General features: G+C 46.4%; 1 protein-coding gene and 1 long non-coding RNA gene across 2 annotated transcripts; one reads left to right on the forward strand and one right to left on the reverse strand.

Moving 5' to 3' along the window:
* The first annotated feature begins 6,543 nt into the window (after nucleotides 1-6,543).
* Nucleotides 6,544-15,214, forward strand: PSMB3 (proteasome 20S subunit beta 3). The gene is made up of 6 exons (XM_083583631.1): nucleotides 6,544-6,694; nucleotides 8,992-9,176; nucleotides 10,481-10,588; nucleotides 12,906-13,083; nucleotides 13,956-14,050; nucleotides 14,997-15,214. The coding sequence occupies exons 1-6, from the start codon at nucleotides 6,692-6,694 to the stop codon at nucleotides 15,043-15,045; spliced, it is 618 nt and encodes a 205-aa protein (XP_083439757.1). The 5' UTR covers nucleotides 6,544-6,691; the 3' UTR covers nucleotides 15,046-15,214.
* A 4,029-nt stretch (nucleotides 15,215-19,243) lies between these two features.
* Nucleotides 19,244-23,578, reverse strand: LOC310748178. Its single transcript, XR_014541165.1, has 2 exons — nucleotides 20,679-23,578; nucleotides 19,244-20,607 (listed from the first exon to the last, which is right to left on the reverse strand). It is a non-coding gene; the product is annotated as an uncharacterized lncRNA (long non-coding RNA).
* Nucleotides 23,579-23,837: the final 259 nt, after the last annotated feature.

Consider the following 23,837-nt stretch of genomic DNA (forward strand, 5'->3'; position numbering starts at 1 on the left):
ACCTTAAAACAGGCGATTTCTCTCCACATCGGCAGCACGAAGTGGTAGAGTCCTGTTGCTGTTGTTGTTTAGTCGTTTAGTCCTGTCCGCCTCTTCATGACCCCATGGACCAGAGCATGCCAGGCACTCCTGTCTTCCACTGCCTCGCGCAGTTTGGTCAAACTCATGCTGGTAGCTTCGAGAACACCATCCAACCATCTCATCCTCTGTCATCCCCTTCTCCTTGTGCCCTCCATCTTTCCCCACATCAGGGTCTTTTTCAGGGAGTCTTCTCTTCTCATGAGGTGGCCAAAGTCTTGGAGCCTCAGCTTCAGGATCTGTCCTTCCAGTGAGCACTCAGGGCTGATATCCTTCTGAATGGAGAGGTTTGATCTTCTTGCAGTCCATGGGACTCTCAAGAGTCTCCTCCAGCACCAGAATTCAAAAGCATCCATTCTTCGGAGATCAGCCTTCTTTATGGTCCAGGTCTCACTTCCATACATCACTACTGTACTGGTAAAACCATAGCTTTAACTATACGGACCTTTGTTGGCAAGGTGATGTCTCTGCTGGATCACTGCCTTGCCGTGACGAAGGGGCTTGAATAACTCAGAGAAGCTATGAGCTATGCCGTGCAGGGCAGTGGTGTAGCGTGGGTTGTCAGCACCCGGGGCAAGGCAAGTAATTTGCGCCCCCTAACCCGTGGATTTGCGCCCCCTAACCCGTGGATTTGCGCCCCCTAACCCATGGATTTGCCCTAACCCCAGATGTTGCGCCCGGTGCGGCCCGCCCCCCCTGCACCCCCCACGCTACGCCACTGGTGCAGGGCCACCCAAGATGGACAGGTCATAGTGGAGAGTTTTGACTAAACGTGATCCACCTGGAGCAGGAACCGGCAAGCCACTCCAGTATCCCTGCCCAGAAAACTCCCTGGACAAAGACAACATGTAGAGTCCTAGCAAAGTTTTAATAACTTCATTTTCTGAAGCTCAGCAATGAGTCTCCAGTTTTCTCTCCTGTCTCCCTCGGTCTTGTCAATAACAACCACACACACACACGCAAGCGCAAGAATACCAGCGTTTTTAAGAGCTCCTGGGTGAGCTGATCGATGAAAGACCACAGTAATCTCGGTGTGGCTTTGAACGTCAGAATGCACACGATTCTGAAGTTGCAGACTCTCCGTGCAACCACCAAGGGGAGATATTTTTTGACGTTTTGAATATGAGGGAGTGTGACAAAAGCATAACTCCTAGGCGATTACGGGGGAACGACAGTACCTTGAAAGGCTGGAATTGTGGTTATTATGATACTCTTTTATGTGCAGTAAGAAAACGACAGGAGCAGAACAGTTGAGAATCGATGCAGAAGTCGGAGAGGATCTGAATTAATCCAAGTCAGGCCACACCAGGGTGAAGTTTTCATCCCCTAAATCCGCAATCTTATTTTTAAACATTATCTTGATCCAGAGGCTCTGTTCCTTGGGGGACAAGCGTCACCTTTTGCCACGCTGCAACGGGAAAAAAGCTGCACCCGTTGAATTTTTGCCTGTCGCCTGATAAGTGAAAGCAAAGGGTGTATCTGATCTCCACACCCCGCAATGGACTCTGACCGATTGAGGTTGTTGGTTATACATGCAGGTCCCCTCCAAAGACTGGGCGCATCACTTTATGAATTGTGATCATTGTCGAAATTCTTTGGCTAGACAGGTCGCTTTCGAATAATGGCGTGGAGAAGTGAAGTCCAGGTCTGTGGCACAACCCAGAAGGACTCTTCAAGGCTCTAATTCTGCACCCTCAACTGGTGCAGAGACTGACAGTTTAGGGCCAGCCTCTCCACCGTCTTTGCCCTTCTGCCTGACCAAGAATTCTGTGTAACACAAAAGCTTGCATACCAACCCGGGTTAGGGAACTGCAGTTCCCACGCTACTGGGGGCTGATGGAGTCTTAACCACCTGCATTTATCTACCTGGAACAAGAAGTTCAACAGCACAACTGGCAAAGGATATTTAAACAAACAAACATTGGAGGGGGGGCTGTCGAAAAGGCACAATGCAATAGTAATAATAATAATAATATAATAAAAATAGCCAGCAACTACACAGGAAAATAACCTAAGTCAACAGATAGTCAGGAACACAGAATGGTAGAGTTGGAAGGGACAACAAGAATCATCTAGTCCAACCCACCTGTAACGCAGGAAATTTTTTTGCCCAGAGTGGGGCTCGAACCCACGAACCTGAGATTAAGACTCTCATGCTCTACCGACTGAGCTGTCCCAACTTTTTTTGTTTTTGAATATTTTTGCTCTGAGAGCGAGCAGACTCTGAGAATCACCCAAGGATAATAAAGCAACACAAGAAAATCCCCAACAAATGCTAATTTTTGTTTAAATTATTTTCTTTATCAAGAAAATAAAGGTGGTGAAGGAGGAATAAGGGAAATGAAAATAAAATAACAGGGAAAAACTGAAAAGAAAAGGTTGGCGTTAGGAGGCGGAACAAAAAGCAATGGAAGAGGATTTTTCTAATATAGGCTTTCCACGCTGAGCTTCGCGGGGGAGTTTTTCCTCGCTGCTAACCAAGACCGGATAGGGACCTGCTATTGCGCCAGCTCTGGGGATGCTGTTCAAAGAGCAGGAAGGAGGCGCGCCCTCTGCTGGCCCACCACGCACATGACACAACAAGACACGCGTGGAGCAGGGTCTTGCGTGGAGAGAGCGGCTTTATCTCTGCAAGAGCGAGGCGAGCGCAGTGCGTGGCGCGTGAATGGCAGCTGTAGAAGAGGAAGCTGATTTTGCAATCTGCAGCAATGCCAGCTCTTGCATGCGAAGATTGCTTTAAAAAAGACAGCCATGTACCCCCCCCCCCAAAAAAAAATCAGAAAAAGGAGAATAGAATAGAATATGGTATACCAAATTTTTTGCATGCATTTTCTTTCTGCAGTCTGCCTAAGTATCCATTGCACTACCAGCCACAACCTGAAGATCGTGTTGCGCGCTGGCTTTTCTTCCAAACCTTTCCAATCTCACTCCGCCTCCAGCGGTCGAATCCAGAACCGTTGTCTTTTTTTTTTTTTTTAACTAGGCTTCGGAGTTAGCAATGCAGGGCAAGCGCTTCCCCGCCGCAAGCCGGTCTCTGTGGCGCAATCGGTTAGCGCGTTCGGCTGTTAACCGAAAGGTTGGTGGTTCGAGCCCACCCAGGGACGACGGTGTCTTTTGTTTCTCAACTTGCTTCCCATCGGTTTGCAAAACGAGGGGCCCCCCCATAAACGCAGCTACCCCGTTGATCCCAGGGCAAGTCCTGCCGCTCCTCTAGGATTCGTGCATTTTTAGTTATTCCAGCTCAATTTGGCATAAAAGGCCACAAAGAATAACCTGGAACTTTGCATTCTCCAGATGCAAGTTTTCTTTTTCTTTCTTTTTTTTCCAAAATTTTTTATTGGTTTTCACAACAGTATAAACAAACAAACGCATAAGACAAACAAACATAAATCATAGCCTTATTGAAAATTACTCTTATTAACATTGTTAAGTGACTTCCTCGCTTCCCCTTGGCTGAATTTCATGGCATTATCCTTTTAACGGTTTTCCAAATCGCAGTTCTTATAAAATTTAACTTAGACATTAACATCCTCAGATCTTCACATTATGAAATTAAACATATTAATTCATCACTTAACATAAATAAAATCCTAAGCCAACTAAGTATCTGCAAGCTGTTTTCAGTTAATTTAACTTAACATATTTAACTAAGTAATCATTAAATTTTATCCATTCCTGATACTCCTCCTCCTTCTGGTCGCGGACTCTTCCGGTTAGGTCGGCTAGCTCCGAAAAATCCATCATCTTCATCTGCCATTCTTCCAAACCAGATGCAGGTTTTCAGACATTGTAGGTGGGGGTCCTGATAGGGGGGGAAATGAGTTTTCTCCCCCCCCCCCAATTATTTTTATTAATTTTCCAAATTATTACAAATCAAACCAAATTGCTTTAATTGAATACAATTTCTTAAAATCAGGTTTCCCGCTCCTGTTGCAAACATATGTCAGATTGTTTCTTCCCTTAGCCGCAACATCTCTTATTTAATGAAAATGAGTTTCCATTTCCTTTTATTCGGAGCCTTGCAAGGTTTCATCCTGTCCCAATTGGCCTTTTCTGGCATTCCTTTTAGCAATCCCTGCTTTCCTGAATGTAGCAGGTAGAATCTTCTTGCCTTTACTGCACAAGAGGATGGAAGCCGGCAGAATTAATCTGAAAAGTATAATTCGCCAGGGAGGTTTAAATGCTTTCTTTCGTTTAACCGATTTGCAATAATCAAGTAACCTGCCAAAACACAACAAATAAACCCAATCCTAGACAAAGATGTTGTTGTTTCTTTCCTGACTGGGTCCCAGTGTTTTAAAATGCCTCATAGTATCAGAGATGCAATGATTAGACGTTTTACTTGTTGAATTTCTACCCATCGTTTGAAGGAATGATGGGCAGACTTCAGGATTGTAGGAATTACTTTGTATATGCCTTCCATAGTTACAGGTAGGTAGCCGTGTTGGTCTGCCGTAGTTGAAACAAAATAAAAAAATTCCTTCCAGTAGCACCTTAGAGACCAACTAAGTTTGTTATTGGCATGCACACAAAAGCTCATACCAGTAACAAACTTAGTTGGTCTTTAAGGTGCTACTGGAAAGAATTTTTTATTTTACTTTGTGTATGTTTTTAACATCAACATCAAAAAAACTAAGATCATAGCCACTGTGCCCATCGCCTCCTGGCAAATAGAAGGGGAAGAAATGGAGGCAGTGAGAGATTTTACTTTCTTGGGCTCCATGATCACTGCAGATGGTAACAGAGTCACAAAATTAAAAGATGCTTGCTTCTTGGGAGAAAAGCAATGACAAACCTAGACAGCATCTTAAAAAGCAGAGACATCACCTTGCCAACAAAGGTCCGTATAGTTACAGCTATGGTTTTCCCAGTAGTGGTGTATAGAAGTGAGAGCTGGACCATAAAGAAGGCTGATCGCCGAAGAATTGATGCTTTTGAATTCTGGTGCTGGAGGAGACTCTTGAGAGTCCCATGGACTACAAGAAGATCAAACCTATCCATTCTCAAGGAAATCAGCCCTGAGTACTCACTGGAAGGACAGATTCTGAAGCTGAGACTCCAATACTTTGGCCACCTCATGAGAAGAGAAGACTCCCTGGAAAAGACCCTGATGTTGGGAAAGATGGAGGGCACAAGGAGAAGGGGACGACAGAGGACGAGATGGTTGGACAGTGTTTTTGAAGCTACCAGCATGAGTCTGACCAAACTGCGGGAGGCAGTGGAAGACAGGAGTGCCTGGCGTGCTCTGGTTCATGGGGTCAGGGGGGAAAGGGGTGCTTTTTAGTTTATTTAATTTATTAAATTCTATCCCACCCTTCCTCCCAAAGGAGGCCAGGGTACCAAACCACAGAGATAAAATACAGAAAAGTCTTTAAAATATATTTAAAAAGCAATTGCAGTGCAGATGCAAATTGGGAAAGTTCTCCATTTACAAGCCTTGTAGAAGGAGGGCTTTCGGTAGGCCGTCAAAATACAAGACAGACAACAAATTTGCCATTTTTAACCAGTCGAGAGTCAGAAACCCTTCTGATCTGCTGCCATTTAGCCAACCAACCATGAGACATCTCTCTAATTTATTATCTCTGTGGGTGCTTGGTGGGGGGGCATTCAGGCTTACAATTGGATTTTGCGCCACTTCCGGTTGCTGTTCATAGATATAGGAAACAAATGCAATAGAAGAGTCGCGCATCACTTCCGAATCCCGATTCCTTATTACTAAGCCTCCTTTCTGCTACTTTTTTAAAAAGCGGTTTTTCTCTGTAAGGTGTTTGTTTGCAGAAATCCATAATTTTAGCGTGCGATTAGATGGCAACGCGTGTTTCTTATCTTTCTTAGCTCAGCACAGTTTATACCTGAGTTTTTTTATACGTAAAAACACATTGTGGGTGTATGCCTGTGAATGGAATACAGTACAATATGGGCATAATATCATAGGCAGCTGCAATACAGGCAATAATGAAAATATTTCACACGGTAGGGATATAGCTATATATTTTTCCAGACGAAGCGCAGAATGTGATCCTGAATTTCCCCCTGGGGCTGGGGACTAAAATCGATACCCATTCCAGATAAAAACATTAGCAGGGTTGCAATAACACTTGTAATGCAGAAGATATTATGGATAAAATGGAGAGAGACATAAAATTTGGACGAGGAAATAATATGCAGTTGAAAAGGTTTATAACAGGACCGATGGGAGGGGAAGGTGGGTAGTCTAGAGATTCGGAGAAATCTCTAAATATGGGTATGTATTTTGTATTGTTATAACTCTGCACTTGCAAAATATAAATAAAAATTTTTTTTTGGAAAAAAATCCATTGCGAACCCGGAAGCTATCTCTCCACGAGAGAAGATGCGTCTCTCTCTATTTTTTATCTCTACGTGCGAGTGTGCTGCGCGGGAGGAGGAACCATGACTCTTCACATCCTTCTGCCGACCGCCCCGAGGGAAGAGGCCGAGCCTTGACTGACGGCGCCCAGCTACCCAATGGGAAGCGGCGCGGGTGGCGACGCTAGCCAGTGGCAGGGAGGCGGAGGCGGGCCTTAGCGGCAGCGAGCGACAGGAAGCGAGAGGAGCGCGGTGATAAGGGCTCGTTTTCCTACCAGCGTCCATCATGGTGGGTTCTAAAGGGGTGCTGCGTTTGAGGGGGGGTGAAATGACCAGCGGAACGGGGTGCCACTGGACCAAGGTGGTCGAGGCGCTGATCGGCCGCTCCTGGCTGAATCCCCCCTGTCCCAAGATGGGAGCCCTCGGCCAGGCTCTGGGTGCGAATCGCCGGGGGACGAGGGAGGGAGAGGCCGGGGAAAGGCGGCTCCCCTTCCCGCAGATCCCGTGGGAAAGAGGAGGGTGGGTGCGCTGGGCTCTGGCCTGATCCAGCCCGGGATCGTCCCCGGGCTCTGGTAGAAGCGATAGCGAAAGTTGGCCCCCGTCCAGTGGTTCCAGGTGCCCGCCCGGGGTTGGGGGAATTGAGGTTTTCTTTATTGTCCACATAGGGGCAAATGGGACTGACTATCTGGAAAGGTAGTGCATCTGGGACAGAGTTTTCCCCAAACTTGGGCTTGCAGCTGGTGTGTGGTTTTTGGACTACAGTTCCCATCATGCCTGACCACTGGTCCTGCTATAGCTAGGGATGCGGGTGGCGCTGTAGTCTAAACCACTGAGCCCCTTGGGCTTGCTGATCAGAAGGTTGGAGGTTCAAATCCCTGTGATGGGTGAGATCCTGTTGCTCTGTCCCAGCTCCTGCCAACCTAGCAGTTCGAAAGCACACCAGTGCAAGTAGATGAATAGGTACTGCTGTGGCGGGAAGGTAAACAGCATTTCCATGCGCTCTGGTTTCCGTCATGATGTCCCGTTTAGTCATGCTGGCCACATGACCCAGAAAGCTGTCTGTGGACAAACGCCGGCTCCCTCAGCCTAAAAGCAAGATGAGCACTGCATCCCACGTACCTACGGCCTAGGACCCACATACCTACGAGACCACCTCTCCTGATATGCCCAGCGGAGGACCTTAAGGTCCACAAATGACAACACTTTGGCGGTTCCAAGTCGCAAGGTGGTTAGATTGGTCTCAACTAGGGCCAGAGCCTTTTCAGTACTGGCCCGGACTTGGTGGAACGCTCTGTCACAAGAGACTAGGGCCCTGCGGGACTTGACATCTTTCCACAGGACCTGCAAGACAGAGCTGTTCCGCCTGGCCTTTGGTTTGAACTCAGTCTGACCCTTATGTTTCCTTCCCCTTATGGTTTTGATCTACTTTTAATATGAGGCTGCATTTTAAATTGTATTTTAACCTGTATTTTAAATTGGTTTCCCCATTATGTTTTTATTGTAATTTTACTGGTGTTAGCCGCCCTGAGCCCAGGGAAGGCGGGATATAAATAAAATTTATTATTATCATTATTTATTATCCCATAGTCACCTTTGACTGGACTTAACCATCCAGGGGTTCTTTACCTTTACCTTATAGCTAGGGATGATGGGAGTTGTAGTAAAACAGCTGGAGGCCCACGCTTGAGAAAGAAGGAAGATTCTGATCCTAAGCATCTGCTGCCTTGAGGGGATATCTTTGGGAGAAGAAAAGGCCAAGGAGTGCAGAAAACTGGAGTGGGGTCCCTAACACAGTTGGGCGGCACCTTATATGCTTCTTTCTAACTACAACTGCATGGGACACGGGTGGCGCTGTGGGTTAAACCACAGAGCCTAGGACTTGCCGATCAGAAGGTTGGTGGTTCAAATCCCCGCGACGGGGTGAGCTCCCGTTGCTCGGTCCCTGCTCCTGCCAACCTAGCAGTTCGAAAGCACGTCAAAGTGCAAGTAGATAAACAGGTACCACTCCGGCGGGAAGGTAAATGGTGTTTCCGTGCACTGCTCTAGTTTGCCAGAAGCGGCTTAGTCCTGCTGGCCACATGACCCGGAAGCTGTACGCCAGCTCCCTCGGCCAATAAAGCGAAATGAGCGCCGCAACCCCAGAGACGGTCACGACTGGACCTAATGGTCAGGGCTCCCTTTACCTTTAACCACAACTGCAGCCAAGCTGGTGCCGAACGTATTGCTCTGCTTTCCTCTGGATTTGGTCAGCGAGGCAGAGAGGGGGGTCTTGTTGTCTGGGCAGCCCAGGACCTCCATATGCGCTGCACAGTCTTGTTCCCCAGGGAAGTCACTTTGGTGTTGCTAGCACAGCATTTTGACTTCGCCCCCAGAGGCGCACTCTGTTCTAACAACATTTGGAAGAAAGTGGGAACCGTGTCAGATCTCTGACACACTTTCCTTACATGTGTGTAGTTGACCGTCCTACCGAAGAGGCTCACACATAGAGGTCTGATTTGGAAAATCTCCATCCCGGTGAAAAAGTGTTGCCAAATTGGTTTCTTAATAATGTTGACTAACCAGCCTGCCTTCTCCCTCCTTTCCCAGTCTATTATGTCCTATAACGGTGGAGCCGTAATGGCCATGAAAGGAAAAAACTGTGTTGCCATTGCTGCTGACCGGAGGTTTGGCATTCAAGCTCAGATGGTGACTACGGATTTCCAGAAAATTTTCCCAATGGGAGACAGATTATTCATCGGTTTGGCTGGACTTGCCACTGATGTTCAGACCGTGTAAGTATTTGTTCTTGCTCAAAGCAAGAAAATTGGTGTTGTCCAGTGCTAGAGGCCTTGGGAACTGTTTTTGGGAGGTTCGTGGCTAGATTTTTGTGAATTGCTGCTCTTTCGGTCTTGGTATCCCCAACTCTTCCAAAATGGGATGAGTGGCTCTCTTGGCAAGGTTGCTTTGAAGTTGCGAATATCAGAAAATGTTTTGGAATATCAGAAAATACAGATAATGTTTTGTAGTCTTTCTCATCACCTGAGCTGTTGCACAGGGACAGTTTTTTTCAGAGGCAAAAATTCCCTGCAGCTGAGCATGTTATAGATCACCAACACACACGCATCCTGTGAACTGAAGGTTAAAATATTCAGTACCTTGAGGGTTTGTTTTTGTTTTGCTTTTTTAAAACACAGAAGCCAAGTTCCTAGAAGAATGAGCTACATTTTCCCCTCTTAAAACAGAGATGGGAAACTCTAGATGTTTTTGGACTCCCAATTCCCATTATCCCCAGCCAGCATGGCCCATGGTCAAGGATGATGGGGTTTGTAGTCCAGCAATATCTTTGTCTTAGAACAATGCAATTTTGAATTGAAACTCAAATCAGATCAAATGCAAACATGTTTTAGGAATGGCTTATTAAATGACATTGCCAATTTTTTTTCACGGGGTGTGTTTAAGATCCATAACAGACGCATTGCCATTAAATAATCCACACACCCACACCCAATTCTTAGAGACAATAGGTTGGAGGTTCTAAATTTTAAGCTGAAGTTATCAAATTGTGAGTACAGTGGTACCTCAGGTTAAGTACTTAATTCGTTCCGGAGGTCCGTTCTTAACCTGAAACTGTTCTTAACCTGAAGCACCACTTTAGCTAATGGGGCCTCCTGCTGCCACCGTGCTGCCGCAGCATGATTTCTGTTCTCATCCTGAAGCAAAGTTCTTAACCCGAGGTAATATTTCTGGGTTAGTGGAGTCTGTAACCTGAAGCATATGTAACCCGAGGTACCACTGTAGTAGAGAAGTCTGGGCTTCTAGCCGGTGCCAGTTTTGCAAAGTACTTGCATAGATCTGTGTTGTATCCTGCAACAACTAAGACTATGATCTTGGTCTTACAAAAAAAATCAAGCAAGCATAAAGGAAACAAGATTACTCAAATTAGTCCAAAATTCTCCAATAAACAACTACCCGCCATGCAATGGGGAGCAGTTGCAGAATGTCCTGAGATATGTACATTGTTCTTCCTCAGCCACCAAGTGGAAAATGGATTTAGGGCCTTAAAATGGAATAAACACCAGTTTTTGTCTCTTAACAGCGCTCAGAGGCTCAAGTTCCGGCTGAATCTTTATGAGCTGAAAGAAGGCCGGCAAATCAAACCACAGACCCTGATGAGTATGGTGTCTAACCTGCTGTATGAGAGACGGTAAAGGATTTAAAAGAATTGCATTTCAGCTAAGAAGTTCAGTAACATTGGGGGGGGGGTGAATGCATGGGATTGAACTGAAGATAAATCCTAGAACAGACTGAAGCCCTAGCTGCAACTGAACTCCTGGAATCTCTGCTGGCTGGTGGGTTCTGTTGAAGCACTAGTTTGATTTGGAAGAGACAAGGAGGTCCTGTGGCCCACCCCTCCTGCTCAGAGCCCGTGTGGTGTGCTTAAGAGCGGTGGACTTGTAATCTGGTGAACCGGGATCACTTCCCCGCTCCTCCACATGCAGCTGCTGGGTGATCTTGGGCTAGTCACACTTCTTTGAAGTCTCTCAGCCCCACTCACCTCACAGACTGTTTGTTGTGGGGGAGGAAGGGAAAGGAGAATGTTAGCCGCTTTGGGACTCTTTTGGGTAGTGATAAAGCGGGATATCAAATCCAAACTCTTCTCTTCTTCTTCAAAGACGGGATCATCCATCTGCCAACCCCCTCAAATTGTCAGGGAATGGTCTGAATCGGAGCATGGGAGAATGTATTCTCAGACAGATCAGCTTGTCTCTGAAGAGGAGGAGGGGGAAATTTCGCCTCCCCTGTTTCCAGCGGTTTCAGGAGCAGAGAGAGACACAGACATGAAGCAGCTTTGACAGGAGTTGCCTAGTTATGAGATAATGGAAAGAGAAACAGAAGGGAGGGAACAGCCAGCAGAGATGTCATTAGAGCAGCGGTTTTCAACCTGTGGGTCCCCAGATGTTGTTGGACTACAACTCCCATCATCCCTGAGCTCTGGCCTTGCTAGCTGGGGTGATGGGAGTTGTAGTTCAACAACATCTGGGGACTCACAGGTTGAGAAAGGCAGCATTAGAGAGTGAAGGGGACCCTCCCTCTCCAAGAGCTAGGAGGTCCATCCATATTAGAGAACAAAGAATGCAGAGAGGAGGAAGAGGAGCTTCCCATTAGTGTCCAGGATGTTGCTGGGGATGGAAGCGGGAGAATTTAGAGTAGCCAACTGCTCTCCCTGTGGAGAGATGTGGATTTTTGCATGCAGCCAATTCAGATGACTGAATTAAAAAGGACTATAAAATAAAAAAGGACTATAAAATGGGCTGGATGAATCCCTAGCCGGAATTAAGATTGCTGGAAGAAATATCAGCAACCTCAGATATGCAGATGACACAACCTTGATGGCAGAAAGTGAGGAGGAATTAAATAACCTTTTAATGAGGGTGAAAGAGGAGAGCGCAAAATATGAAGCTCAACATCAAAAAAACGAAGATCATGCCCACTGGTCCCATCACCTCCTGGCAAATAGAAGGGGAAGAAATGGAGGCAGTGAGAGATTTTACTTTCTTGGGCTCCATGATCACTGCAGATGGTGACAGCAGCCACGAAATTAAAAGATGCCTGCTTCTTGGGAGAAAAGCAATGACAAACCTAGACAGCATCTTAAAAAGCAGAGACATCACCTTGCCAACAAAGGTCCGTATAGTTTAAGCTATGGTTTTCCCAGTAGTGATGTATGGAAGTGAGAGCTGGACCATAAAGAAGGCTGATCGCTGAAGAATTGATGCTTTGAATTATGGTGCTGGAGGAGACTCTTGAGAGTCCCATGGACTGCAAGAAGATCAAACCTATCCATTCTGAAGGAAATCAGCAAGGACAGATCCTGAAGCTGAGACTCCAATACTTTGGCCACCTCATGAGAAGAGAAGACTCCCTGGAAAAGACCTGATGTTGGGAAAGATGGAGGGCACAAGGAGAAGGGGACGACAGAGGACGAGATGGTTGGACAGTGTTCTCGAAGCTACCAGCATGAGTTTGACCAAACTGTGGGAGGCAGTGGAAGACAGGAGTGCCTGGCGTGCTCTGGTCCATGGGGTCACGAAGAGTCGGACACGACTAAACAACAACAACATAAAATATAAACTTCCCGTTAATTCTTGTCTGTGAAGTTGCCGAAGGGAGGGTAGGACTCTGCACACCTGACACAAATCAATACATATGTCAGGCCAAAAGCAGGTGTACCGCAAAATGCTCTGGGTAGCTCTAGCAAACTACATCTGAACTGGAGGGGCTGGGGAGTTCTGCCCTTCTCTCCAGATATTTGAAGATCTGGCCAATTCTAAGCATAACCAAAACTTGTCTGCTTAGGCATACCAACGGAAATGTGATTGGATGTATTTTCCTGCTGCTTCCCTTTTTCTCAAAGTTGGGTTTCTAATAGCTTTTTTTAGCATAGCTTTGTCATGTTTAGATGGTGTTTGGGACGAGTTTACTGAATGGATAGCTAACACGCCTTTTCCTGCTGTTTTCAGGTTTGGACCTTACTACACGGAGCCCGTGATAGCCGGCTTGGACCCGGTCACGTACGAGCCCTTCATCTGCTCCTTAGACCTGATCGGCTGCCCAATGACAACGGAGGACTTTGTGGTCAGCGGGACTTGCGCAGAGCAGATGTACGGCATGTGCGAGTCCCTGTGGGAGCCAGACATGGTAAGAGGGATGCCGCCTTAGCCAGGAGCACACAAGAAGCATGGGCATGAACGTTTCTGCTTTCATTACCTTGGCAAGGCCAAGATTTTGTGGGGCTGCCTCTAAAAACGGCTGCTCTCGCTAATGCACAGTGCCTCTTAACAGTGCTGAGGGCCTTCTGGTGGTTCCCTCACTGCGAGAAGCAAAGCTACGGGGAACCAGGCACAGGGCCTTCTCGGTAGTGGCACCCACCCTGTGGAACGCCCTCCCACCAGATGTCAAAGAGATAAACAACTACCTGACATTTAGAAGACATCTGAAGGCAGCCCTGTTCAGGGAACATTTTGTGGCATTTTGATGTATTGTTAATCCTTGTTGGAAGCTGCCCAGAGTGGCTGGGGAAACCCAGCCAGATGGTACAAATAAATTATTATTATTATTATTATTATTATTATTATTATTATTATTATTACCAGGCCTTTGGCTGATTAAACATTTTATGGCCTTTGGGGTGTGTTTGTGGGGTGTGTGTGATTGGTTTGTTTTTGTTTCGTTACGTATTTTGTGCTGTCATTTAGTATTTTTATGTTGTGAACCACCCTGTGATCTTTGGGTGAAGGCCAGTATACCAATTTTAATAATAATAATAATAATAATAATAATAATGATGATGATGATGATGATGATGATGATGTTGTAATCCACCCCACCTCACGTGTTGTCAGATTACAAACTTAAGGGCCTTTAAAAGACTAAAAATTACAATTGTCAGATTAAAACTTAAGGGCCACGTGATCTCATTCCTCCTCATGCAAAGCTCGTTCTAGATACAACACACCTAAAGGAATTCCAAGTACAAGTCAAGGGTTTCTCTCTTCCCCTCTTGAATGCAGGAACCAGACGGCCTCTTTGAAACCATAGCCCAAGCCATGCTCAATGCTGTGGACAGAGATGCCGTGTCAGGCATGGGCGTGATAGTTCATGTCATGTAAGTATGCTTTTGGTTTGTTGTGGTTGGCTCTTTTTTTTCAGTACGTTTGCTGCAAAATATGTCCAAGAGGTTGATTGATCTTCATGGCTTAGCTGCAGGGAGAGTAGCTCTCCACTTACCAGCCTCAAGGCTGACCCAGAAAAATGAGTCCCATGGAAGTGATGAAGCTACCGTATTTTTCGCTCTATAGGACGCACCCGACCATAGGACACAGCTTGTTTTAGAGGGGGAGAACAAGAAAAAAAATTCTCCCCCTCTCTGCTCAGCACCCCTTCAGTGAAGCGGCAGGAGAAACGGAGCCCGTTCCATTTCTCCTCCCGCTTGGCTGAAGGGGCGCTGCGCAGCTCTCCCTCTCTGCTGAAGCCAGGAGAGTCTTGCTCTCCTGGCTTCAGCAAAAGGAACCTGAAGCCTTCGCAGCGCAGCACGAATTCCCGCTGCGCTCCGGAGGCTTCGTGTTGCTTTCGCTGAAGCATGGAGAGCGAGAGGGGTCGGTGCGCACTGACCCCTCTCGCTCTCCAGGCTTCAGCGAAAGCAACGCGAAGCCTTCGGAGCACGGCAGGAGCGCTCCCTCTGCGCTTCAGAGGCTTCACGTTGCTATCGCTGAAGCAAGGAGCCTGCATTCGCTCCATAGGATGCACACACATTTCCCCTTAATTTTTGGAGGGGAAAAGTGCCTCCTATAGATTGAAAAATATGGTAATTTAGTTTCCCCTCCTGCTTGGGGGTAGGTTTAGAGAGCAGCAGGCATTCCTGCTTGCACCAGTGAGAAAATGATTGGCATCTGCGACAAGGGAGCTGGACTAACCTAGCTAAGCTCCTTGTTTTTCTAGTGAGTGGCCGATGCTTGATGGAAATTCCCCAAGAGGTAAAAATATAATTTACACTCTGGGCATCAGTGTGAGATTTCACCTCCGTTTCTCCTCCTCTTTTCTCTCTTCACCAGTGAAAAGGACAAGATAACTACCCGAACACTGAAAGCTCGTATGGACTAAGCAAAAGGCACAGTTGTTTTGGGATGCTCAATATTTTACTTGACATTATCTTAGCAGCTGGAATGCTCTTCTGTTAAGAAAACCGTATATGATTTTGTTGTCAGAGCTCAAAATTATATATGATGGAAATGAGATGTATTGTTGGCAGAATAAATGTTTTCACTAAGAATTCTACTAGGTTTTTCATTTATAATACACAAACTTTATCACTTCCGAAAACAGTAAGCAATAAGGTCATTAAGAAAAATCCATTCGAAGATGATTACAGTGGAACCTCGGTTCTTGAACATTTCGGCTCCCACATGCTGAAAACCCGGAAGTAAGTGTTCCAGTTTTCGAAGGTTTTTCAGAAGCCGAACGTCCAGTGCGGCTGTCAGCTATTGTTTCCAGGGCGCCTGCGCCAATCAGAAGCCACGCCTTGGTTTTCAAACGTTGCGTAAGTTGAATGGAATTCTGGAACAGATTACGTTTGAGAACCAAGGTACCACTGTCGTGTTTATCAAGTTTCAGCACAAAGCAGTATTCTGGGTAAATTATTGGTATGATAACATTAAAGAAACTTGGATCTTACACTAGCCCAGCTGTCAACCTTTTCATAGGTTATATTTCATCATATTTACATATTTCAAGACCACTGAAAGAGGTAATTTTGAAAATCCCCCGAAGTCTCTTGCAAGATAGTCTTCATTTTTAAATGTAAGGGTAGTTTTTATTGAGGCTCTTTTTTGTCAAGTGGAAAGTCTCATGTACAGAATATTCCTTATTTATTATGTTGCAAGTCCCACCAGAACTACAGAAGGACTGGAGTTAGATGATGATGTAATAAATGAAAATCTGCCCTGATTCCCTTATGGGGGACACCAGAGCCCTATTAGAGTCCTTTGCAGGTTCTCCATTGGTCAGAGAAAATAACAGAGGCCAACCAGAGAATATGGAGAAGCAAAGCAGCAAGTAAGCCTGATCTTTTTTGAACTGTTGCAACAGGGTGCCCCCTTCACATGCAGGAGGAGGAGGACCCCGAACCAAGGTGTGCCCGCCCTTATGTAGACATTTTAAATTGACCGCCCTGGAGTCCAAGACCACCCCCAGAAACATCATACATACATCACAGAAGGGGTGTAGCTCAAGACCACCACCCCCAGACACATCATATGTACATCACAGAAAGAGTGGTCTACAACAGAAATCTGAGTGCGTTGTTTACCTCCTGTCTGGCAGGTTACCTATTAATGCTCACTTGATTGGATACCCTGGGGAGCCTGGCCAGTCTTTTGTAATGATAAATACTTAGTTCCTGAGCCAGTTCACAGGCTCACTCTATTCATACACAGACATACCCTTAAGACAGGATTTGTGAATGAAAAGACAATGGGGAGGCTTTTCAGTTTTCCTTGACCTTGCAGAGAAATCATTTGGTCAGTTTGGGAGTCAAAATGGTTTTCAGAGCTATTTTCCTGTGCTGCTTCAGACATGTGGTTTATATATTTATGTACATGTTTGCTTGGTACATTTATGAACACTTATTATATATATAAGACCTTAATTTATTTTATTTCAGTAACCTTACAGGGCTTGTGTTCATCGCGCACATAAGTGAAATTGCATAAATTTAGGAGTATCCTCCAAAAAGCCTCTAAACACACATTTCCCCCCTGCTGTCCTGCTCTCTTTCCCTCCACACAAATCGCTTTTCAACTAGGGTTGAAGCTCTGGGGCCAGCTGGAGGACGTGGGGGAAATCTGGGGCTGCTGCTGTTCTAACCCATGCATCAGCTATTAGGTGGGGAGGCTGAGCAGCCTAAACAAAGCCCTGCTGTGCCTGAGGTCTCTGGGGTTTCCTTTGACTGACCTCTTTAGGCTCCTGGTAGGATGTAGGTGGCGCTGTGGGTTAAACCACAGAGCCTAGGACTTGCCGATCAGAGGGTCGGTGGTTCGAATCCCCGCGACGGGGTGAGCTCCCGTTGCTCGGTCCCTGCTCCTGCCAACCTAGCAGTTCGAAAGCACGTCAGAGTGCAAGTAGATAAATAGGTACCACTCCGGCGGGAAGGTAAACGGCGTTTCCGTGCGCTGCTCTGATTCGCCAGAAGTGGCTTAGTCATGCTGGCCACATGACCCAGAAGCTGTACGCCAGCTCCCTCGGCCAATAAAGCAAGATGAGCGCTGCAACACCAGTCGGTCACGACTGGACCTAATGGTCAGGGGACCTTTTACCTTTACCTAGGATCTCCTCACAAGCCACAAGGACTCTCCAGCTCTCTCTCACGCCATAAGAATATGATTCTATTTATTTACGTAATTATTTCCCAGCACTCCACGTATATGTGTTCACGGGTAAATTGGGGGGGGGGCAGGGTGTCCGTCTAGAACTTCCTGCAATGTCAAGTTCATTTTTCTGTAGTTCTGATTGCTGGCAGGGAAGCCTAGAGTAAGTTTGCTCGGAAGTGCAAAATGCCTGCTAGCCTCTGATAAAAACAGATTCAAAAGCCGTTAAGTTTCAATTTCCTTTGAGGCGGCATGCGGAACAAACAGGTGGATTTTAACACGATCAACAGATCAGATCCCCTGAAGCTTTAGTCATTTCAAGCTAATTATCTGTTAACACACAGGTGGGCTTTGCTCGGAATTCCTCTAAAACCTAAAGCGGTGAAGTTAGTTCACTTTTGGATCTGGAAGAAAAGGAAAGATGGTCTACATTTCTGGCATGTTTTGAGCCTCGCAGAGAGGCCATATCCCTATGCCAGGGCAAGCCACGGTTTACTGAGCACAAATGAATCGTGCATTTTGCTCCTACCTCCCCACAGGCACTGAGAGAAACCAGAGGTGGTGATTTGTTGTGCTGAAAACAAGCCACAGTGCCTTGAGAACAAACCTCGCCAACGCAGCCACTGGGAGGAAGCAGAAGATGGGAGAAGGCAAAAGCCAGTCACTGGCACATTGGCTTACTGCAGACTGTTTTGCTGGGTGGGCCAAATAAATAACAACTTAATTAATTAATAATAAATTTATACCCCAGCCATCTGGCTAGGTTTCCCCAGCCACTGTGGGCGGCTCCCAACAGAACATTAAAAACACGATAAAACATTGAACATTAAAAGCTTCCCTAAACAGGGCTGCCTTCAGATGTCTTCTAAAAGTCAGATAGTTGTTTATTTCCTTGACATCCAATGGGAGCACGTTCCACAGGGTGGGCGCCACTACCAAGAAGACCGTCTGCCTGGTTCCCTGTGCAGTGGTACCTCCGGTTACGAACTTAATTCATTCTGGAGATCCGTTCTTAAGCCGAAACCGTTCATAATCTGAGGCGCACTTTCGCTAATGGCGCCTCCTGCTGCTGGCGCGCGACTTCCGCTCGCATCCCGGGGCAAAGTTTGCAACTGGGAGCATCTACTTCTGGGTTACGTAAAGGTAAAGGGACCCCTGACATTTAAGTGCAGTCGTGAACAACTCTGGGGTTGCAGCGCTCATCTCGCTTTACGGGCCGAGGGAGCCGGCGTTTGTCCACTGCAGACAGTTTTTTGGGTCATGTGGCCAGCATGGTGCAACGGAACATCGACACCAGAGCAGCGCACGGAAATGCCGTTTACCTTCCCGCCAGAGCGGTACCTATTTACCTACTTGCACTTTTTGGCATGCTTTTGAACTGCTAGGTTGGCAGGAGCTGGGACAGCAACGGGAGCTCACCCTCTCACGCGGATTCGAACCGCCGACCTTCTGATTGGCAAGCCCAAGGCTCAGTGGTTTTTAGACCACAGCGCCACCCGTGTCCGGGTTAGAGGAGCTCTTAACCTTAACAGTGTTCGCAAGGACAGTACGTAACACAAGGTTGCACTGTAACCTCACTTCTCGCAGTGAGGGAGCCGCCAGAAGGCCCTTGGAGCTGGACCTCAGCGTCTGGGCTGAACAATGGGGGTGGAGATGCTCCTTCAGGTATACTGGGCTGAGACCCTTCCCAGCCCCTGCTAACTATTTTGACAGCGAGTGTGACTGGGCACCTGTCAGTCACTGGGTGACATCAAACTGTGGCTTTTTCTGGGTGCAGCTTGCAGGATAGAGGTTCTCCACTGCTGGCTTGCAGCCAAATATTTGTCAGCCTGTGATGCTGAATGAATGTAAAAGTGAGTTCTTCCCACCCTGCCTCCCTTTTGAGACCCACCTCCCCAGTTTTCCCCTGCCTTAGAAATACATTTTAAAAAAAGAACTGTACACAAAGTTTTAATTTTATTTCGTTTGTCCCACCTGGGAGACTTCACCTTGTTAACATGCATGCATTTCAAAACACTAAGTGTCTCATACTTCTTCTAGCAAACAGATAAGCACATTGAACTTTTAATCTCTATTTAAAAAAAAAATAATTGTGAAAATTGAAACGGGTGCGTTTTTTCATAGTTTTTTGTTTACTTTTTTTTGTCACCAGCTACTTGAACCTTTTGTGATACATCTTTAAAAACACCTTTGAGTCCACGGCATATGCAGCACAAAAAACAGGCTTTTTAAAAAAATGTAGCTCAGCGGAACTGGCTCATGATTCCTTCACCCTGACTAGGAACACAGGAGCTGCATTTACAATTCGTACAATTAAAAAAAACTACCTGTGGTGACACTGTGCAGACTTGCGCTACGATTTTCATTCTCGGGGCCAAGTGAGACTGCATAGCAGCTTGTTGGTTGTCTTGCTCGCATACAAAGTGTGTGCGTGTGTGTGTATGTGCGTTTTTAACAACAGGAGCCTAAGAACAAGGGGTACGAACATAAACCGTTCCCAGGCTGGCTCAGATGTGCTGGAAACAACTGGCTGAAACAACTGAGCACAAAGTGGTACCCATGACCTTTGCAATAATCAATTAAGATCCGCCCCAACCCGTTTTACATTTGAAGGAGGCAGACATGATTAAACAAACTTGGTTGCCACCACCAGCCCTTAAAAATCCCACCACAGTATCTTTTTCAAGTGCTAAGTGCCTGAATATAACCCACCTCCCATCAAATCACTAAAAGTTAGCATGGGATGGATGTGTATAATGGCTGTCAAACACCAGGCTTATCCAATTTACCTTTTGTCCCCGCTCTTTCCAGGTGGTTTAAAGTTCCTTGTCTGAGCGTTTTGCTTTTTTTAATTTTGCCCTGGAGTTTTCACCGCAAAAATTCGCTCTTTAGTGCTCAATCAGAGCAAAAGTTAATTCTGGTTTGCTGCGGATGGCTGTTTGCTCCGATTGAACTTTAAAGAGCAGGTTTTCATGGAGAAAGCTCTGGAAGAAAAACAAGCGCTTGGACACAAAGCTTTAAGGTGCGGACTGTGCCTGGAAAGAGAGGAAGGAAGTTAAGCATGGATAAGCCCTCACTCTGCACAGAAACCAACTCTCATCTAGATTTTCTTCTCCTGAGTAGATGATCTCATCTTCTCCTTTGTGATGACCAAAGCATGCAGGTTTAAACTAGGAGGACCGTGTAGCTAGTAGCCACCGATAGATTCCTAAACAAATATGTCTAACCCCTTAGGGTTCAGGCTTTGGCATCACCAGAGAGCATATACCCAAGGCAAGAGAGCAGACAGAAACAGCATGTACTCTGGCTGGGCACAATCCAGCTGAGAATGTGCATCTTGAGAGCAAGACTGTTCATAGGAGCAGAACTAACACACACAGAGAGAGATCCTTCCAACTGAAATTGCAATTTCAGGCTGTCTTTTGCTCTCTTTTTTGAGAAAGCACCACCAAGGTGTTCTCCAAGAGCCAGAAAATGCTTTGCTTCTGTGGTGCATGTGTGTGTGAGATTAAAAAGATGGCTCTCAGCTGACCTCTCTTGCTCAGGGGGAAAATGCTGGCTGTTTACAATTCCTTGCCTGGACCGATTACGGCCGTTGCTGGCTTTTGAAAAGGACGTTCTGTCCAGGCAAGCAGATGATGTTTCTCTCCACTTGCACTTATCCACGCTTCTGTCTGTCTTAAGGATCTTGGGGGGAAATGACCATATAAATCACTACTACTAAATCTGCCAGTGGTGTTCAAATGCTCAGTGACAACAGAAGTGTCCGGTGGCAGTTAGGTTCAAGAGTAAGCCAGCAGCCCACTGGCTGTGCAGACAAGATGCGCCCTTCGTGGAAACAGCTCACACTTAGAAAAGGACATCAGGGCAAGTGCAAAAGTTTCAGAATAGACTCCAGAGAAAAAGTTAAGCACCCTTGATGCGGATGCAAAGTTGCATCGTCAGTGCCGTCACCTTGGCCCACACAACAAAACTTAAATACACCACGACACTGGCCTCCTTATGGTTATGGATGCAGACAGTTTTAATGTCAGTGCTCGGAGAAAAGGAAACCCAGAGGTCACCAAAATCCGAGGGAAAGCAAAAGGTTCTTGATGGAGTGGGGGAGAAGCTTGGGGGGGGGGAATTAAGACTGTTCAGCTGCAATTCAGCAGCACATTGTAGTCAAGATGGCAGGGGGCCTTTCCACAGCACCAAAAGAAGCAACTGCCTTGATTAGAACATCCTTTACACATAATTCATGTTTACTGGATTGCCAGGTTCGTCTGATGTGCCATAGGAGGAAAATAATAATCTAGTTCTGTACTATGGTGACTCAAATTCTGCCATGAACAATAAATAACCTGCCATTCTAGAACTAACTGTGCACTTTTCTGCTTATTTCACAAAATATACTTCCAAAATTCATCAGAAGAATTTGGAAATGCTTGATACTAATCCGGCATAGAAGAAGATGAAGATGAAGATTGGCAATGGGCAGTGGGCCAGAATCAGACCAGAATGATGGAGCTCTCAAGTCTCCTGCCCTGGTTTCACCTGTTTTCAAGATTTCTATCTCTTAAATTGAAGGGGAGGTCTGTGGAGAGGCAAATCTAAGGGAAGAGTAAAGGGCTCTAAAGGAGCCTTCAGCAGCTTTGTGGGGAAGGGAAAACCCAACTGCCCTTGACCTGACAATCAAACCCAACATTAGCAGGAGAGAAGACAAAGCGAACCACACAACCGTCCTGCTGAGCCCAGGAATTATCCCCAAAGGCTCCACATCAATGGCCAATAGTTAATCTGGTGCAATATGCAGAAGTGTTGCAGACCTGACCACGTCCTCATCTACATGCAGTGGTTGGGAGCAGAGCTGAGAGGCTCCATACTTAGGGTAGGGTTTGGTAGTTGGGGGCGAGAATGAATGGGGAGCAGCTTTGCTGAAATGGGACTTGCAGAAGAGACAAAAAGGGGAGATTAAATTGGACAGGGTGAGGGACACAGCAGAAGGCTACAGCTACGAGAGCGGGAGGAAAAGTTTGCTGATGGGGTGCAATTAGGGAGAAGAGGCAGAGCGTTGGGGGTTGGCAGGAAGCCAAAAAACAGACGGGCTTCATAGCCAGGGAGCAGAAAACGAATTTAGGAGAAATGAAGGTAAACGGTCTAAACAAAGAGGTCGGCGCAGGATGGACAAAGAGTGTTAGTGAGAGGTTCAGAGTGGAGAAGCTTGGATAAGTCACCTAGCACCTGCTCATGCCTCCCCCTGGAGAGCTCTTCGGGCTAAGACTTCTCATATTTAGGTTTCCAAACAGCATCCAATAAACGGCTTGCAGTTTTGCCTACAGGTGAGCGACACTTAGGAGCCCCCAGATACTAGTGGGGTTGGTTGAATGGTTAGAAGAGTAACTAGCTGGCTGCACTCTCTCCTAACGGGAGCAACATGCTTATTTTAAATGCTCATGGGCTTTGACAGGAAAAAGAAATGTCAGTGCTTGCCCCCCCAGGGCATACAATCAAAAGGATGACTGCAGGGAAAAAGTAAGGCTAGCAAGATACGGAAATGACTACGTTACTCAGGCTTTAGGTGGGCTAGGGATGAACCGGAGGGGATGTCTCAGCCCCCGAGGGTGTATTCTCTGAAAGATTTTTGCTTTTCGTCAGTGGAGAGGTGGGCAGACACAACCCATATCCATGGATCACATTCCTCACCTTACAAGAGAATGAAGGGGTTTATCAAGCCAAAAGAATTGGCTTCTGAAGGGAGACTGGGAGAAAGAGAAAGAGAGAGGGGGGGGTGGTACTGTTACAGGGAACCTGGCAGAGGGCCTTCTTGGTAGTGGCACCCGCCCTGTGAAACACCCTCCCGCCAGATGTCAAAGAGAAAAACAACTACCAGACTTTTAGAAGACATCTGAAGGCAGCCTTGTTTAGGGAAGCTTTTAATGTTTAATAGGTTCTTGTATTTTAATGTTCTGTTGGAAGCTGCCCTGAGTGGCTGGGGAAACCCAGCCAGATGAGTGGGGTATAAATAATAAATTATTATTATTATTATTATTATTATTATTATTAGCCAGGTTGTGTTGAAGGAGGGAGCTTCAAGCAAATTAGATGAGAACAGAACTGACAAAGATGTTTGAGAACAAGGGATTTTCAGGGGGGGGGGCAGGGGCAGAAGAGAGAAGGTCAATGGGAATGCAATGGGAAGAGACAAGGGGAGAAAGATAGGGTGGGCCACAGATACTTAAAAAGAAGAAGTGTGCCTTGAGCTCCCGGGACGGTCATTCCATGCGTGTGGGAGCCTGATAGACTGAATATTCCCCCAGGGCTAACTGTACTGCCAAGCTTCAAAAAGGACAGACGTTGGTAGGAATATCTTCACCAGTGTTTGGCGCGGATGCTTGCGTATTTCTAATGGCAACCTAGCGGAAAGTAGGGTGAAATGGCTCTTAAGAGTCGAGATGCAAGCGCCCAAGAAATGGATCCAAGAGTGGAGAATCTTCCCAGGCTGTAGGCTCTTATTTCACAATGGGTTTCGAGCGCATGCTTCTAGAGAAG

Source organism: Podarcis filfolensis (genome assembly GCF_964270895.1).
Source record: "Podarcis filfolensis genome assembly, chromosome: 13".
In the NCBI taxonomy this organism is placed as follows: Eukaryota; Metazoa; Chordata; class Lepidosauria; order Squamata; family Lacertidae; genus Podarcis; species Podarcis filfolensis.